This window comes from Equus przewalskii, chromosome X (assembly GCF_037783145.1).
Source record: "Equus przewalskii isolate Varuska chromosome X, EquPr2, whole genome shotgun sequence".
Classification (NCBI taxonomy): domain Eukaryota; kingdom Metazoa; phylum Chordata; class Mammalia; order Perissodactyla; family Equidae; genus Equus; species Equus przewalskii.
Window position 1 is genome coordinate 124,490,598 of NC_091863.1, and position 15,565 is coordinate 124,506,162.

The following is a 15,565-nucleotide window of genomic DNA, read 5'->3' on the forward strand; positions in this document are numbered from 1 at the left end:
TACAAAATAGAGGAAGATTGGCACAGATGTTAGCTCAGGGACAATCTTCCTCACACACACCCAAAAAATTGGAAAAAAAAATTAAAAAGAATGTTGAATGGGGGAGCCTTGCCTTGTGCTAGCTTGTATGCAAATCTGACATCCTGGGGCAGGGCCTGGCCTGGCTGCGAGCTGCGTATGCAAATCGGGGCCCACGGGGCGGGGCCTGGCCGGGCGCCCGCTGTTTCTAGGCGACGGCTCTTTGGCCCAGGTTTGCTAGGGCGTCCCCCAGCGTCTCTAACGCAACGCGACCCAAGCGAAACTCGGGATCCACGTGGCCCTCATGCCGACTTTGCCTGTTTCTCGAGTTGTCCGTCCGTCCTCCATCTTCGCGTCAAAGCCCCTGCCCCTTGGAGTCCTTGCCCACCGCTCTGCCCACCTCCTCCCCCCGCATGCCGCCCCCCGCCCCACACCGCCACCCCCACCCCCGGTCGCCACTGCACGTTCACCGGGCCACGACGCCGCAGTCCCGGACTTGAGCTCCACCCCAGCGAACACCATCCTTCCCAACGAACACCGTCCTTCCGGGGACGTGGCCGGGCTCTGACTTGTTCGGAGCCCGTGGCGGAGTCTTGCGCACCCAGCCTCACCCCCGACCCCACCCCAGCCAGCCTTCCCACCCAAGGCCCCCCGCGACCCCACGCTGTCCACCGCTCCTCTCTGTCATCCCCGACTCCTCCCTGCCACCCCGAGCTCACCCCCCGCCGCTCCCCTCCCTCCAAGGAGACACGTCCCGGCACCAGCACCTCCCGCGCAAAGTGACCGAAGCACGCACGCGGGTTTCCTGAAACACTTTATTCTTAGAGATTCCCATGACTGTGCCCGAGGCCCCAGACAGGCTGGGGCCGCCCGGGGCTGTGGGCAGGGGCCTGGGGCCCGACGGTCGGTCGGCCCGGGGACCCGGGTCGCGCTGGGCAGCTACTCCCGGCCCGGGGCCACCTGGGAGATGGTCGTGGCGCCAAAGAAGCCGCTGAGCAGCGCGTTGTTGTGGACCGCCATGTCCACGAGCTCCGGGGTGATGCGCCTCCTGCCGCTCTTGCAGGCCTCGTTGCCCGCCAGCTCCAGGACCTTGGCCGTCAGGTACTGGATGACGGCCGCCAGGAAGACCGGGGCGGAGGGGCTCAGGCGCCGGGCGTAGTGGCCCTCCCGCAGGAGGTGCTCCACCCAGCTCACGGAAAACAACAGCTGCGCTCGGGCGGTGCGGGAGCGCCGCCCTGGCCGTGGGAGGCCCTCGACGCCGGGCTCGGATGGCCCGCCATGCTGGGCGTGGGCTGCGCGTTCTCCTCCGACGGGCCTAGCTCTTGGGCGGCGCGGTGGGATGCGGAGCCTCCGGCTCTGCTCGGCTCGGCTCGGCTCGGCTCGGCTCGGCTCAGCTCGGCTCGGCGCGGTGCGGTGCGGTGAGGAGAGGTGCCACCGGCGGGACCGGTGCGGTGAGGTTCGGCGAGGCGAGGTGCGAAGGCTCGGCGGCGCCCCAAGCTCTCAAGACGGCCGGTACTCAGGCCCCTCCTCGGTATCCTAGCGACGTCGGGCCGGCCCCCAGTTGGTCTGGGCGCACGCGCCGTGACAGGTAGATCCGGTGAGGTCACCGCTCTCCCATTGGCCGCCGGAAGTGGCGGGCCTGGGCCCGCCAAGAACGGGCGCCGGCACGAGCCTGCTCGCGCTGCGCCCTGGACCCTCTCTTCGAGGGAGCGTTCCCTTGCCCCTGGCTGGGAGCCTGGACGGAGAAGAACAACAGACGTGGGGACGACCCACTGCCACCAAGTGGACACCCAGGGGGCCGGGTGACCGGCTGCGCAACTAACCCGCTTCCAAAACGTTGGCGCCACCCCAAAAAGAAACCCCTGTGCCCGTCCGGCCGTCGCTCCCCACCCGCCGGCCCCACCCGACCCCTAACCCCGACTCCTCCACCGCCCCGCAAACCCACCCCAGCCCGCCACCGGCCAGCACCCAGGCAACCACTCTTGCTTCCTGTCCACAGAGGTCGGCCTCTTCTGGAGACTTCCTCCAGATGGAGTCGTACCATAAAGCGGTGGCCTTTGGTGCCTGGCTGCTTTCAGTTAGCATCACGTTTCGCTGTGGTTCGTCCCCGTGGCAGCACGAATCAGCGCTGCATTCCTCTTCGCGGCTCAGCGAGATTCCCTGGTATGGAGAGACCGCACGCTGCGTATCCACCCATTCACCAGTGCATGGACGTTTGGGTGATGGCCACCTTCTGGCTCTTGGGAATAGCGCTGCAGTGAACATTTCCTACGGGGATCTGTGGGAGCACCTCTTCTCAATGCCTTTGGGTAGATATCTGCGAGTGGGATGGCGGGGTCACGTGGTAGTTCTATGGTTAATTTACCGAGGAACCGCCCCACTGATTTCCACAGCGGCGCTACCATTTTGCATTCCCAGCAGCGGCGCGTGAGGGTCCAAGATTCTCCACGTCCTCCCCGAAACTTGCTCTTTTCCGTGTGTTTTGTTTTGTTTGGCTTGCAGCAGCCATCCCAATGGGTGTGAAGTGGTAGCTCATGGTGGTTTTCATTTGCATTTCCCTACGGGCTAATGATGTTAAGCATCCTTTCATGTGCCTCTTGCCCTTTGGAGAAATGTCTGTTCAAGTCCTTTGCCCATTTTGCCAACTGGGTTGCCTGTCTTTTTTGTTGTTGAGTTGTAAGAGTTCTTTGTACATCCTGGAAAATAGGCCCTTATCAGATACATGATTTGCAAATGTTCCTCCCATCCCGTGGGTTGTCCTTTCACTTCCTAGATAGAGTCCTTTTTGATGCACAAAAGTTTTTGATTTGGATGGCCTACAATTTAGCTCTTTTTTTTTTTCTTTTGTGGCTCTGCCTTTGCTGTCATATTTTTTCATGACTATTTATTTTCTTCTTTCTTTCTTTTTCATTGGTGAGGAAGATTGGCCCTGAGCTAACATCTGTTGCCAATCTTCCTCTTTTCTTTTCTCCCCCAAAGCCCCAGTACATAGTTATATACCTTAGTTGCAAGTCATTCTAGTTCTTCTATGTGGGATGCCACCACAGCGTAGCCTGATGAGCTGGTGTGTAGGTCTGCGCCCAGGATCCAAACCAGCAAACCCGGGGCCACCAAAGGGGAGCTCACAAACTTAACCACTCAGCCACGGGCTGGCCCCCTGCTGTCATATTTAAATAACCATTGCCTCATCCAAGGTCATGGGGATTTACGTCTATGTTTTATTCCAAGAGTTTTATAGTTTCAGCCCTTACATTTAGGTCTGCGATCCATTTTAGAATTAATTTTTGCACATGGTGTGAGATTGGGGTCCAAATTCATTCCTTTATCTGTGGATATCCAGTTGTCCCAGCACCATTTGTTGAAGACATTATTCATTCCTCCATTGAATGATCTTTGCACTGTTATTGAAAATCAACTGTTTATAGGTGTATGGATTTATTTCTGACTCCAAATTCTAAGACATTGACCTATATGTCTATCATTATGCCAGTACTACACTTTTTAGGATTGCTGTAGCTTTGCAGTAAGTTTTGAAATTGGGAGGTGTGACTCCTCCAACTTTGCTCTTCTTTCTCAAGATTGCTTTGGATATCTGCATCCCTTGCATTCCATATGAATTTTAGGATTGACTTGTCAACTGTTTTGGAAAGAAGCCAGGTAGATTCTAACAGGCATGGCATCGAATGTGTATATTGCCTTGGGGATTATGGCCATCTTATCAATATTAAATGTTCAATCCACTAACACGGGATGCCTTTTTATTTACATCCTCTTTGATTTCTTTCAGCAATGTTTTTCAGTTTTCAGGGTACAAGTCTTGCACATCTTTTGCTAAATTTATTGCTCGGTATTTTATTCTTTTTAATGATACTATAAAAGAAGTTATTTTCTTAACCTCATTTTCAGATTGTTCATTGCTAGTGTGTAGAAATACAACCGACTGTTGCACATTGATCTGGGATCCTGCAACTTTGCTGAGCTTCATCTGTTACATATTCACATAGGTTCTTGTGTTTTTGTGGTGGATTCTTTAATGATTATACACACACACACACACACACACACACACACACACGTATATGAATATGTCATCTACGAATAGAGATAGTTTTACTTGTTCTTTCCAATTTGGATACCTTTATTTTGTTTTTCCTGCCTAATTGCACTGACTAAATCTTTGAGTACAGTGTTGAATAGAAGTATAAAACAGACATCCTTGTCTTGTTCCTGATGCCAGGAGAAAAGCACCCATCTTTCACCATTAAGTATAATGTTATCTGTGGGTTTTTCATAGATGCTCTTCATCAGGTTGAGGAAGTTCCCTTCTATTCCTAGTTTGTTGAATTTATTTTCAGGAAAGGGTGTTGGAATGCTTACCCCCCCACACACATCTATGAGATGATCATGAGGTCCACGCCCCCACATTCTATCAATATGGTGTGTTTCATTAATTGATTTTCATATGTTGAACCAACCTTACATTCACGGGATAAACCCCACTTGGTCATGGTGCATAAGGAATGATCAATAAACAGTTTGTTGAAAGCATAGGAGTGGATCAGCCAAGCCACTTGAGGACAATGTGTGTGTGTGAAGGGATCTGTAGCATGACGAGAAACCAAGGTATTTGGGAGGACCTGCAATTAGTTCCTTAAGGCTGGAGAGTAAGGTACCCATGGGCGAGTGGGGATTGATGTAGCTGGAGAAGAGGCAGGCAGGTGCCAAGACATGGAGGTTCTGTTATGCTATGCTCAGGTTTTGGAATACCTTGTAGGCTGTAGTGAACTCACTGTGGCCATTAAGCTTGGGAGTGACATGACTTGATTTGTTTCCAGAAAGATCATTCTGGCAGCTGTGTGGAGAATAGAGCAGAGAGGATAAAGATGGAGTTAGAACACTGCTGCAGTATTTCAGACAAGAAATGATAGGTATCTCAACTAAGATGGTGGCATTGGTAGATAACATGGGGGGCAGATTCAATAAGAAAAATTAGGTAGTAAAATGGCACAGAGTAGGTTCTCGCTACATATTTCTGATACTGCTGAACCCAGCTGGAGACTCGATGATTCATTTGTTCATTCCTTCAACAAATATTTATTGAATGCCTACTCTATGCCTGAGACCGTGGTAGGCATGGAGGAAATAGCAATGGCAGAAAATAGATCAAGTCCCTGCATGTAGTCTGATGGAAGATACAGGCAAGGGACCTGACAATTACAACACTATACTGTGATGGGCACTATGAGAGGGGAAGTTCAAGGTGCTATAGGAACACATAGGAGGAGTAACTTACACAGACCTGTGGGGTTGAGGAAATGTTCCTGGAGAAATTGGTGTCCAAGCTGAAACTTGAAGGGTGAGTAGAAGTTAGCCAAGTGAAAAAGTAGGGCATTGGTGAGGGAGGGATAGGAAAAGCTCTGGCATGGCTCCCTGAGGGCAGGGTGAAGCAACTGCAGACTTTGGAGCCATTGCTGAGAAATAGGCTAAAGGAGAAGGTTAAAGATATGGGTGGGGAGGCTATGGATGGTTCAGTTTGGAGTTTGTGAGATCTGAGATGCTAGTGGATATGCAGAGGGAATGAAGGATGAATAGGGTCTGGAGAAGGTAGGGCTTGGGATGTAGATTTGGCCATGATGGGATTCTTGAGGACATGGATGTAGTGGAGTCATCAGGCAGGAAAGTGACTAGAGAGAACATGAGAAGGGGACAAAGGTGGACTGCCTTTGGAGGAAAACAAAGAAGATACTGAGGACTGGAGGAGTGTCTGCACAGAAAAAAGAGAGGGCTGGGAGAGAATCAAACCAGAAGGAGAAGAGAGTGGGAGTTCAGAAGGAAGACAGAAGGAGAGCAGAGCAAGAAGTGACAAACTCAGGAACAGTTGCTGAGTTCCAGAATGGTAAGCACTAGAACATATTTACTGAACTAGGCAATGCAAGTGTTGCTGGGGGTTTTGGCAAGGGCAATTTCAGTGGAGGGGTTGGGGGCAGCAACCAGGCCGGACTTGTACTAGGAGCTAATGGGAAATCCTGGGGATTGCTCCTCCCTATACCAGGCAGCATGATAGATGTCCATATTAGGGAATTGGTGAGCACATCACTCTCAGCCAAAGTTTTCCACATGCCTAGTGGATTCTCGTATGGAAAACTTCTCTCCGTGGGATAAGGGTAGGTCTGGTGGCAACGTGTTCTCCTACTTTTCCTTCATCTGAGAATGCCTTGATTTCTCCTGCATTCCTGAAGGATAATTTCACTTTGTAGAAGATTCTGGGTTTTTTTTTTTTTTTTTTCCACCACTCGAGAAGTGTTGTACCTTCCTTCTGGCCTCCCTGGTTTCTGGTGAGAAATCCACTGTCATTCTACTTGCTTTTCCCTACAGGTAAGGTGTTGTTTCTCTGTTGCTGCTTTTCAAGATTTTTTTCTAGGTCTTTAGTTTTTCAGAAGGTTGACTGTGATGTGTCTTGGCGTGGATTCCTAGGCTTGTTCTGTTTGGGGTTCACTCAGCTTCTTAAACCTGTAGGTTTGTGTCTTTTGCCGCACTTGGAAAAATTTCAGCCATTATTTCTTTGAATACTTTTTTCAGCCCCACCCTCTTTCTCCTCTCCTCTGACACTCCAATGAGACAACTGTTGGCTCTTTTGTTATATTTCCACAGGTCCCTGAGGCTCTGTCCATTTTCCCCCCCTTATTTGGGTTCAGGCCACATGTTCTGACCAGCCCTCTACGGTTTGTGGTTTTAATGTCAGTTCTATTTTCAAAGACTTTGCAATGCTATTTGGTTCTGTTAAACATGATCAGCAGTCTGGGAGCTGAGCAGAGTGTGTCCCTTCGTTCTTCAGTCTTCAAAGTCTTTGGTATGTTGGGTAGGATCACATCCATGAATACACAGCTTGGGGGTCAGCCCAGAAGTTCATACGCAGCTTCATGGGTTTACTTTCCTGAGCTCCTCCCTCTCTGCAATCTCCACAGTATTTTTGGTTTCCTGAGCTTCCCCCTTTTCAATCTTCTAGCCAGAAAGCTGTGGTCTTAATTACCCTTCTCTGCCACACACTTCCGGCACCTTTGCCTTCTTCTGGTGTCATACAGCAGGAAGACCAAGAGGGGAAAAAAGGTCATGTATGTGTGCTTCCACCCTCTTGGGACCACAGCTCTTACAATCAGAGGAAGATTACCTTGCTTCAGAGTTTCAGGCACCTCAAGGCCCCCGCAGCTGCCACTGTCACTGCTGCCTCTGTCACCACCCCTGCTGCCACGGGATTGCCTATGGATTGGAACATGAGAGAACGGAGAAAATAAAGGAAAAAAGAAAACCTGAGAATTTCCTTCACTCTCTTTGAGAGTTCTCTTCCCTTCCCTCTCCTCAAGTCAAAACTAGAGCACTCTCTGTCACCCCATTGCCCGCGTCTAACTTTCAGGCTTCGCTGAACCGAGGATATGGAAGGAAAAAAAAAGTAAATTCACCAGTGTTTCAGTGATACTTCAAATTGTGGTCTTATTCCCCAATCTGCCTGCTTCTGTTTGCTTTTCAGAGTCCTCAAATAGCTGTTCCATGCACCCTGTCCGTGTTGTATAGCTGTATTCAGTAGAGTGTGCTTGCTCCATCTTACCCAGAACCAGAACCATTCTGGAAATGCTACATTTTACTTTTCTGTTTAAAGGGAACCAATTCATTCCCTTGTAAGTGATTGCTTTTTTGTGCCTAGGTTCCTGAAGAATTATTTCTTGAAGTAACATGACACAACCAGAATATATCTCAGTATTGATTGCTCCTGTATCGATTTTTCCTGGTAGAGAGTGTGTTCTTTGAGGGACAGATTCAATTCTTCCTTTATTTCTGGAAACTTTTCTCACACTCTAGCTGTGGATATTTTTCTATTCCACTTATTAGGCTCTTTACCTAAGGCATGTAAATTATCTTAATGTTGGATCAACATTAATGTGATCATCTAAAGTCCTTCCTCCTTGCTCTTATTTCAATTTTTATGCTTGCCTCTTCTGTGACTTGCCCTTCATAACTTATTTATTTGATCTGCTATGTGGTTCTTTGGAGTCTCACTTTGTTTTCTTGTATATTGGTCTTTTCTCTCTCTCTTTCTCTCCCTCTCTCTCTCCTCTCTCTCCTCTCCCCCTCCCTCCCTCCCTCTCACTCTCTCTCTCTTTGTTTTCTTTTCCCTCTCCCTATCTCTCCTTGTATACTGTTGTCATGGTTGCTATACCATTTATTTTCCATTTCGATCATGGGAAGCACTATCTAGACTTTCCATTTGCTCTAACATTGTGTAAGTGAATTCTTTGCACCCTTTACACCTTACCATCCCATAACTATAGTTTGAGGGCTGGATATTGATTTCAATCTATTTTTTTCTTCTAATATCTTGTTACATATCATGTATTACACTCCACTCCACCCATGCAAGGGTGTAACCTACTCTGAGGGATTTGACTTATTCTCCCAACTCAGTGCGGTGCCCTGGAAAATGGAAAAAAAATGGGAGCCTTCCTACTGCTAGTGAAATCTAACGGTGGCAAGTAAGGGCTTCTGTTCACAAAGGTATTTACTTGATTTTTTCCTGCGTATTCCCTCAGTCCATTTCTCTTCAGTTTAGGGGGCCTTAGATCTCATTCCCAAGATTTAACTGATTCACATTGTTTTGTTCAGTATTGCTTCTGGGGAATGGGAACAGAATAAGAAGTATGTTAAACAAACCAATCTCCTCACCAGAATCGCTCTCTCTCTTTCACTCTCTCTCTGTTTTTTTTTTTTCTTCATTCCTTGGAAGACACGTTCCTTCTTTTCTCCCCTCCCTCCCTCCCTCTCTTTATTCTCCTCTTCCTCCTCCTTATCTTTCTCTCCTTCTCCTGTTTTTTTACCTTTTCTTATTTATCTAGTAGGTATGATGGGGGAAGGGAGAATCTTTGATCTTTCTTCGCTCCACCATCTTTTACAAAGAAATGTCTCATTTGGTTTTGAACGGTTATTTTTTTCCCCTGGGATATATTCTGGTTAACTTGCAGTTAATAATTTTTAGAAAAATTTAAGATTTCAAATCTTTCATATGTGGGACAGTATTGGAGCTGAGATTATCAAGTTCCTTACATTTTTAAATCAAGTCTTAAGTTAATCATCATCTCCAATTTCATCCCAAATAATACAAGGACCAAGTCTTACAAGTCAATGTTGTACAACATTTAGTTATAACTTTGTCAGTTATACAGTTCTATACAGTCTATTCTCTTTTAGACTCATGGTCATGGTCACTAATTTCTTTGTTCACCGTTCCTCTGTTGCATCTTACTTCTTTCTTCTCTGTTCGATTTACCTATAGTGGAAGAACATCTTTAAGCTGTTCTTTTCGTGAGAGTTTGTGAGTGGTCAACCCTCCCAATCTTTGTTCAAGAATATCCTTACTTCACCCTCATCCTTGAATGATAGCTTAGTTGGGTATGACATGCCTGCTAACATTTTTTTTCCCCTGGGTGCATCAGCGATATGATTTCAATTTTGTTGTGGCTGGTGAGAAATCTGCTGTCAGTTTATTATCCATTTGATAGTACTGTGTCTTTTCTTTCCAGCTTTGAAGATCTTCCCCTTGTCTTTGTTGGCCTGTAGTTTCCCCACGATTTGGTTTTATTGATTCTGTGTGTGGCTTGTGCTTTCAGAATATGAGAAATCACATCTTTTATCAAATCTGGAAAATTTCCAGCCAGTATCCCTTTGAATATTGGTTTATGCCCACTCTCCCTATTCACTGATTCTGTCATTCCTATTAGCTGGGTTTTTTTTTTTTTTTTTTTTGGACTTTTGCATTCCCCCCCGCCCCCCCCCCCCCCGCGCATATTTCTTAACCTTTTATCGTTGCCTATCTCTCCTTGTTGCCTTCTGAATAGTTTCCTTGGCTCTATCTTCCAGCTCACTGAAGCAGATGAATCTGCTTTTAAACCCATCCTCTGAGCTTTTGATGTCACTGGGCATATTGCTTTTCATTTCTAGAAGTTCCACTTGGTTCTTTTAAAAACCAGCCTCTTTTTTCCACAGAATCTTGTTCTTTCCTTATTTTTTTCTAAGCATCTTAAACAAATATTTTATACTCTCTGTTAGTTCTATTATCTGAAGTTCTTGGTGGTCTAATCCTGCTCGTCATTGCTGACAATCACAGAAATTTTTTTCCTTACGTGTTTTATAATTTTGATAGTGAGTTTAGGGATTTCTCAGCAGAGCTTTTATCTCTGGGACTTCTGTGAGATCTGAACTGAGCATGTGTCTCTCCAGAGAGGTTGTGTGTGTTTACTTCTGCCAGAAGACCTAGGGGTATCGCTGGGGTGGTATATTGTTTTACGTTAATTTGTGAGCTTGGGGTTTCCTAGACTAAACAAGAGGCATTAATTCCAACCTTAGACCAGGATGAGAATAGCTCTAGAGTTACAAATTATCAGGGGAAGTATTTTATTTTCGTCCACTGGAACCCTTGAAGAGACCAGACTCCCTTGGTCATCTCCCCACGGTGATGGGCAGATTTTTTTTTCCTAGTCCATCCTTTAAGTGACTGTACAGCCCTTGTGAGGTGAGGTGCCAAGGCTTTTCTCCTCTCCCTGATGGTCATTAAATCCTACCTGCCTAACATACACTCAAATGCCCATCAATCTGCTCTTCAGGTTCCTCTTTGTTTTTTGACACCCGAGAGTCAACTTCCATGCATATATGCATCGTCATATATGCATTGAAAAGGATATTTATTAAATTTTATCCAGCCTCTTAAGTAGCTTGGTAGCAAGAGGGTTTTCGGGTTACCTAGGGTGCACTGTTTCCAGAAGTAAAAATTGCTTTACCCTGTATAACTCACACAGCACTGAGAAGCTCCCACAAAATTTTTGGAAGAGGACCGTGATGATGAAAAATATTTTTCATGAACATGTAGCCTCAAAGAAGGGTTGGAGCTCTGGGATGCTGGACACCCAATGACAGCCTAAGATAAGGGTGGGGGAAGGGTCAGGGGGATTGAAAGAGCCTTGATTGCTCAAAGCCACATGTCACAAGAAATTTCTGGAAGGAGAGCTGCCTTAAGAACTGGTTACCTTTGTGAGATATTTCTGCCCTAGGATCAGAAGTGGAAAAATATGACTGTCCTGTCATGATGGGAGTCCTACCCCAGGCGAATGGTAAAAAACATGGTTGCTATTCACGCGTTTATTACCTGGGGCCATATAAAAGTGGGTGCTGGGGGCCAGCAGGCCCTGTGGCGCAGTGGTTAAGTTCTGCATGCTCCACTTTGGCTGCCGGGTTCTTGGGTTCAGATCCCAGGCATGGACCTACACCACTCGTCAGCCATGCTGTGATGGCAACCCACATATAAAGTGGAGGAAGATTGGCACAGATGTTAGCTCAGGGCTAATCTTCCTCAAGTGGAAAAAAGAGGAAGACTGGCAACCGATGTTAGCTCGGGGTGGGGGAGGGGGCACGGGGAAGCAGGTGTTGAAGGCTGCAGAAAAGTCACGGGGTGGTACTGAAAATACATTTAAATCTACAAGTCCCTGAGGCACAACTGATTTTTGTGTACTCTTTAAAAGAAAATGTGCAAAGTTGATTATTATGCTTTATTCGGAAAATAAAAACGGGGTTAGGAACGATGCAAAACTTTAATATGGTATAATAGAAATGATACAAGAATGGACACATTGCTAAACTCCAGATATGAGTATCCAATTGCCTCTTGGACGTCTCCACCTGGGTGCTCCACGTGCACCTCAAACTCAAATATATCCAAGACTGAAACCATCATCCTCTCTCCAAGGTCTCTCCTCTTCTGATATCCCCTGTGTGAGCAAGGCGTGCTCAGCTGACCAAATCAATGCCTTTCACTATTTCTGGATGACATGATTCTATTTATAGGAAACCCTAAAGAATCCACCAAAAAACTATTATAGATAATGAATACAGTAAAGTTGCAGGGTACAAAATCAACCCACAAAAATCAGTTGCATTTCTATACACTAACAACGAACTAGCAGAAAGAGAAATCGAGAATAAAATCCCATTTACAATTGCAACAAAAAGAATAAAGTACCTAAGAATAAATTTAACCAAGGAGATGAAAGACCTATACATTGAAAACTGTAAGACATTACTGAAAGAAATCAAAGAAGACATAAGGAGATGGAAAGATATTCCGTGCTCACGGATTGGAAGAATAAACATAGTTAAAATGTGCATACTACCTAAAGCAATCTACAGGTTCAATGCACTCCCTGTCAAAATCCCAATGACAGTCTTCATGGAAATAGAACAAAGAATCCTAAGATTTATATGGAACAACAAAAGACCCTGAATAGCCAAAGCAATCCTGAGAAAAAAGAACAAGGTTGGAGGCATCACACTCCCTGAATTCGAAATATTCTACAAAGCTATAGTAATCCAAACAGCATGGCATAGTACTGGCAGAAAACCAGACACACAGATCAACGGAACAGAATTGGGAGCCCAGAAATAAACCCGCACATCTATTGGCAGCTAACCTTCGACAAAGAAGCCAAGAACATACAATGGAGAAAGGAAAGTCCCTTCAATAAATGGTGTTGGGAAAACTGGACAGCCATGAGCAAAAGAATGAAAGTAGACTATCATCTTACACCATACACAAAAACTAACTCAAAATGGACTAAAGATTTGAATGTAAGACCCGAAACCATAAAACTCCTAGAAGAAAACATAGGCAGTACACTCTTTGACATCGGTCTTAGTAGTATCTTTTTGAATACCGTGTCTACTCAGGCAAGGGAAACAAAAGAAAAAATAAACAAATGGGACTATGTCAGACTAAAAGGCTTCTGCAAGGAAAAGGAAACCATGAACAAGAAGAAAAGACAACCCACCAACTGGGAGAAAATATTTGCAAATCATATATCTGACAAGGGGTTGATTTCCAAAATATGTAAAGAACTCATACAACTCAACAACAAAACAATGAACAACCCAATCAAAAACTGGGCAGAGGATATGAACAGACATATCTCCAAAGAAGATATGGAGATGGCCAACAGGCACATGAAAAGATGTTCAACATCGCTAATTATTAGGGAAATGCAAGTGAAAACTACAATGAGATATCACGTGACACCCGTCAGAATGGCTAGAATTAACAAGACAAGAAATAACAAGTGTTGGAGAGGATGTGGAGAAAAGGGAACTCTCATACACTGCTGGTGGGAATGCAAACTGGTGCATCCACTATGGAAAACAGTATAGAGATTTCTCAAAAAATTAAAAATAGAAATACCATATGATCCAGCTATCCCACTACTACTATTGGGTGTTTATCCAAAGATCATGAAATCAACAATTCAAAGAGATTTATGCACCCCTATGTTCCTTGCAGCATTCTTCACAATAGCCAAGATGTGGAAGCAACCCAAGTGCCCCTCGACGGATGAATGGATAAAGAAGATGTGGTACACACACACACACACACACACACACACACACACACACACAATGGAATACTACTCAGCCATAAAAAGACAAAAGTGTGTCATTTGTGACAACATGAATGGACCTTGAGGGTACTATGCCAAGCAAAGTAAGCCAGACAGAGAAAGACAAATACCGTATGATTTCACTCATATGTGGAAGATAAACAAACAAACAAACATATGGATAAGGAGAGCAGGTTGGTGGTTACCAGAGGGGAAAGGGGTGGGGGGAGGGCGAAAGGGATAAAGGGGCACATAAGTATGGTGACGGATAAAAACTAGACTATTGGTGGTGAACATGGTGCAGTCTACACAGAAACTGAAATATAATAATGTACACCTGAAATTTGCACAATGTTATAAGTCAATATGACCCCAGTAAAATAACTTAAAAAAAAAAAAAACCCAACTTGGGAGTCATCCTTGATACCTTCGTCTCCCTCAAGCCCTCGCTCACAATTAAGCAGACACCAAGTCTAGTAGACTCTACCTTCAAAATGCCTCCCAAATCTATTGACTTCTCTCTTTGGCATTGCTGCTGAGCTGCAGGGCCCAGGTTCCCTCTCCTCTTGGGAACGACAGAGGTCTCGCCTCTTCTGCACCTTCCCCCAAGCTTGGGGAATGATCCTGTCTGGAGGAAATTTTTCCCCCCTCCTGTTTCTACAGAGCACAGTTTAATGCTGTGAATTCCTTTTGGGCTCTGGGTTTTAGAATTCAACACAGAAAGAATTTCAGGCTATGTGTTTCCCTCCAGGCTGAAATTAGAATCTTGAGGGCAGCAGGGAGGGCAGGCATGTGCATTGTTGCAAACCATCTCAAGTGATTCTGATGTGCAGCTCCAGTTAAGAGCCACTGCACAAGATGGTGAGCTATTTGAGTGTAGGAACTCTGTATTTGTGTTCAACTTTCTATTCATCAAAATACAACACGGCCAATACCTGATATAGAATGAGTGCTCAGTAAATGTTTAAGTGAGTACAAGAACTGGAGAATGAGAGGGTTGAGAGAAGTGAATGGAAGGGATCTTAGGAGTTACTTAGTACAATTCCTTTACTTCTTCAGTTGTTTCAGTGTTGGGATGGATTGAGGCTCCCAGACATTCGTAGGATGTCATCTTTGGCCTAGTTATCCAGCCATCCTAGGTGTTTTGTAGCAAGGAGGGATTTCGGGTTATCTAGTCGTGACGTTTCCAGAAACAGAAATTATTTCTTTTTCCTTTTACAACTCCCATAGCACCAGGAAATTCCCAGAAGAAGAACGTGATGAAGGAAACCACTTTCCCTACATACACTTTTCATGGAACTGCCAATGAAGTAGTAGATGTGGCCAGAAGACACCACTTTCCCGGTATCTCCTGTGAACTCTTCTCTCATTGATCTCATTTTCACCTGTTTTCTTCTGCAAGTTCCTTTCTGTTGGAGCTCACTTTCCATTTTCTCTCCACCTAGACTTGTTGGAAATGCAGGAGCCAGTGTTTCCCAACCTTCCCCACTCCAAATGTGTATGCATGTGTCTGTGCCTGCACGCACACACACATGCACTCCTGGAATCTTGAGGAACTTACTAAAGGAACTTAAAAGGCGAAGACTTATTATTATTATTATTATTAATTTTATATCTGAAATATAACATTTTGGACACATGGAGGTGCTCTAACCACAAAATTCCTGTCTATCACTGGAAAGGAGCAAGCAGTTTAGGATGGGCAGGGACCCACAAAATAAGTTATCTTCTCCCATATGCCTTAGGCCTAATGTATTTACAAAATAAAAGAGGCAGCTGTGGTGAGGCAGAAATAGTCCTGGACCCAGAGTTAAAAGAGCCAGGTTAGAGTACTGGCTCTGTCACTTGCTAAGCCTCAGTTCCCTCATCTGTAAAATGTAATGTAACCTCTGCTGCACAAGACTGGTTTAGGTACCCTTGTTCTGAGCACCCACAGAACCCTTGTGCTTACCTAGTATTACAGTTGTCTGTTGATATGTCTGTCTCCCATGGTGGAAGGCAATCTCCTTGAAGGCAGAAACTGTCTCACCCCGACTGTGCCTGCCCTCAGTGCACAGCAGAGTAGTCAGTGAATGTTGGTTGAG

The 15,565-nt window shown here is 45.6% G+C and overlaps 1 protein-coding gene across 1 annotated transcript; it reads right to left on the reverse strand.

Moving 5' to 3' along the window:
* Nucleotides 1-915: 915 nt before the first annotated feature.
* LOC139080889 (uncharacterized) lies at nt 916-10,719 on the reverse strand. The gene is made up of 4 exons (XM_070603382.1): nt 10,639-10,719; nt 7,187-7,325; nt 1,301-1,753; nt 916-1,253 (listed from the first exon to the last, which is right to left on the reverse strand). The coding sequence occupies exons 1-4, from the start codon at nt 10,717-10,719 to the stop codon at nt 958-960; spliced, it is 969 nt and encodes a 322-aa protein (XP_070459483.1). The 3' UTR covers nt 916-957.
* Nucleotides 10,720-15,565: the final 4,846 nt, after the last annotated feature.

Bases quoted from the DNA above. Each gene is read 5' to 3' on its own strand.
- LOC139080889 (XM_070603382.1), bottom strand. From the start codon at position 10,719: ATGCATATATGCATGGAAGTTGACTCTCGGGTGTCAAAAAACAAAGAG. The intron at 7,326-10,638 runs GTATGTTAGGCA...GGAAATTCTCAG, and splicing joins AGATTGATGGGCATTTGAGT to GTTTTCTTTTTTCCTTTATT. The intron at 1,754-7,186 runs GTAATCTTCCTC...TTCTCCGTCCAG, and splicing joins GCCTGAAACTCTGAAGCAAG to GCTCCCAGCCAGGGGCAAGG.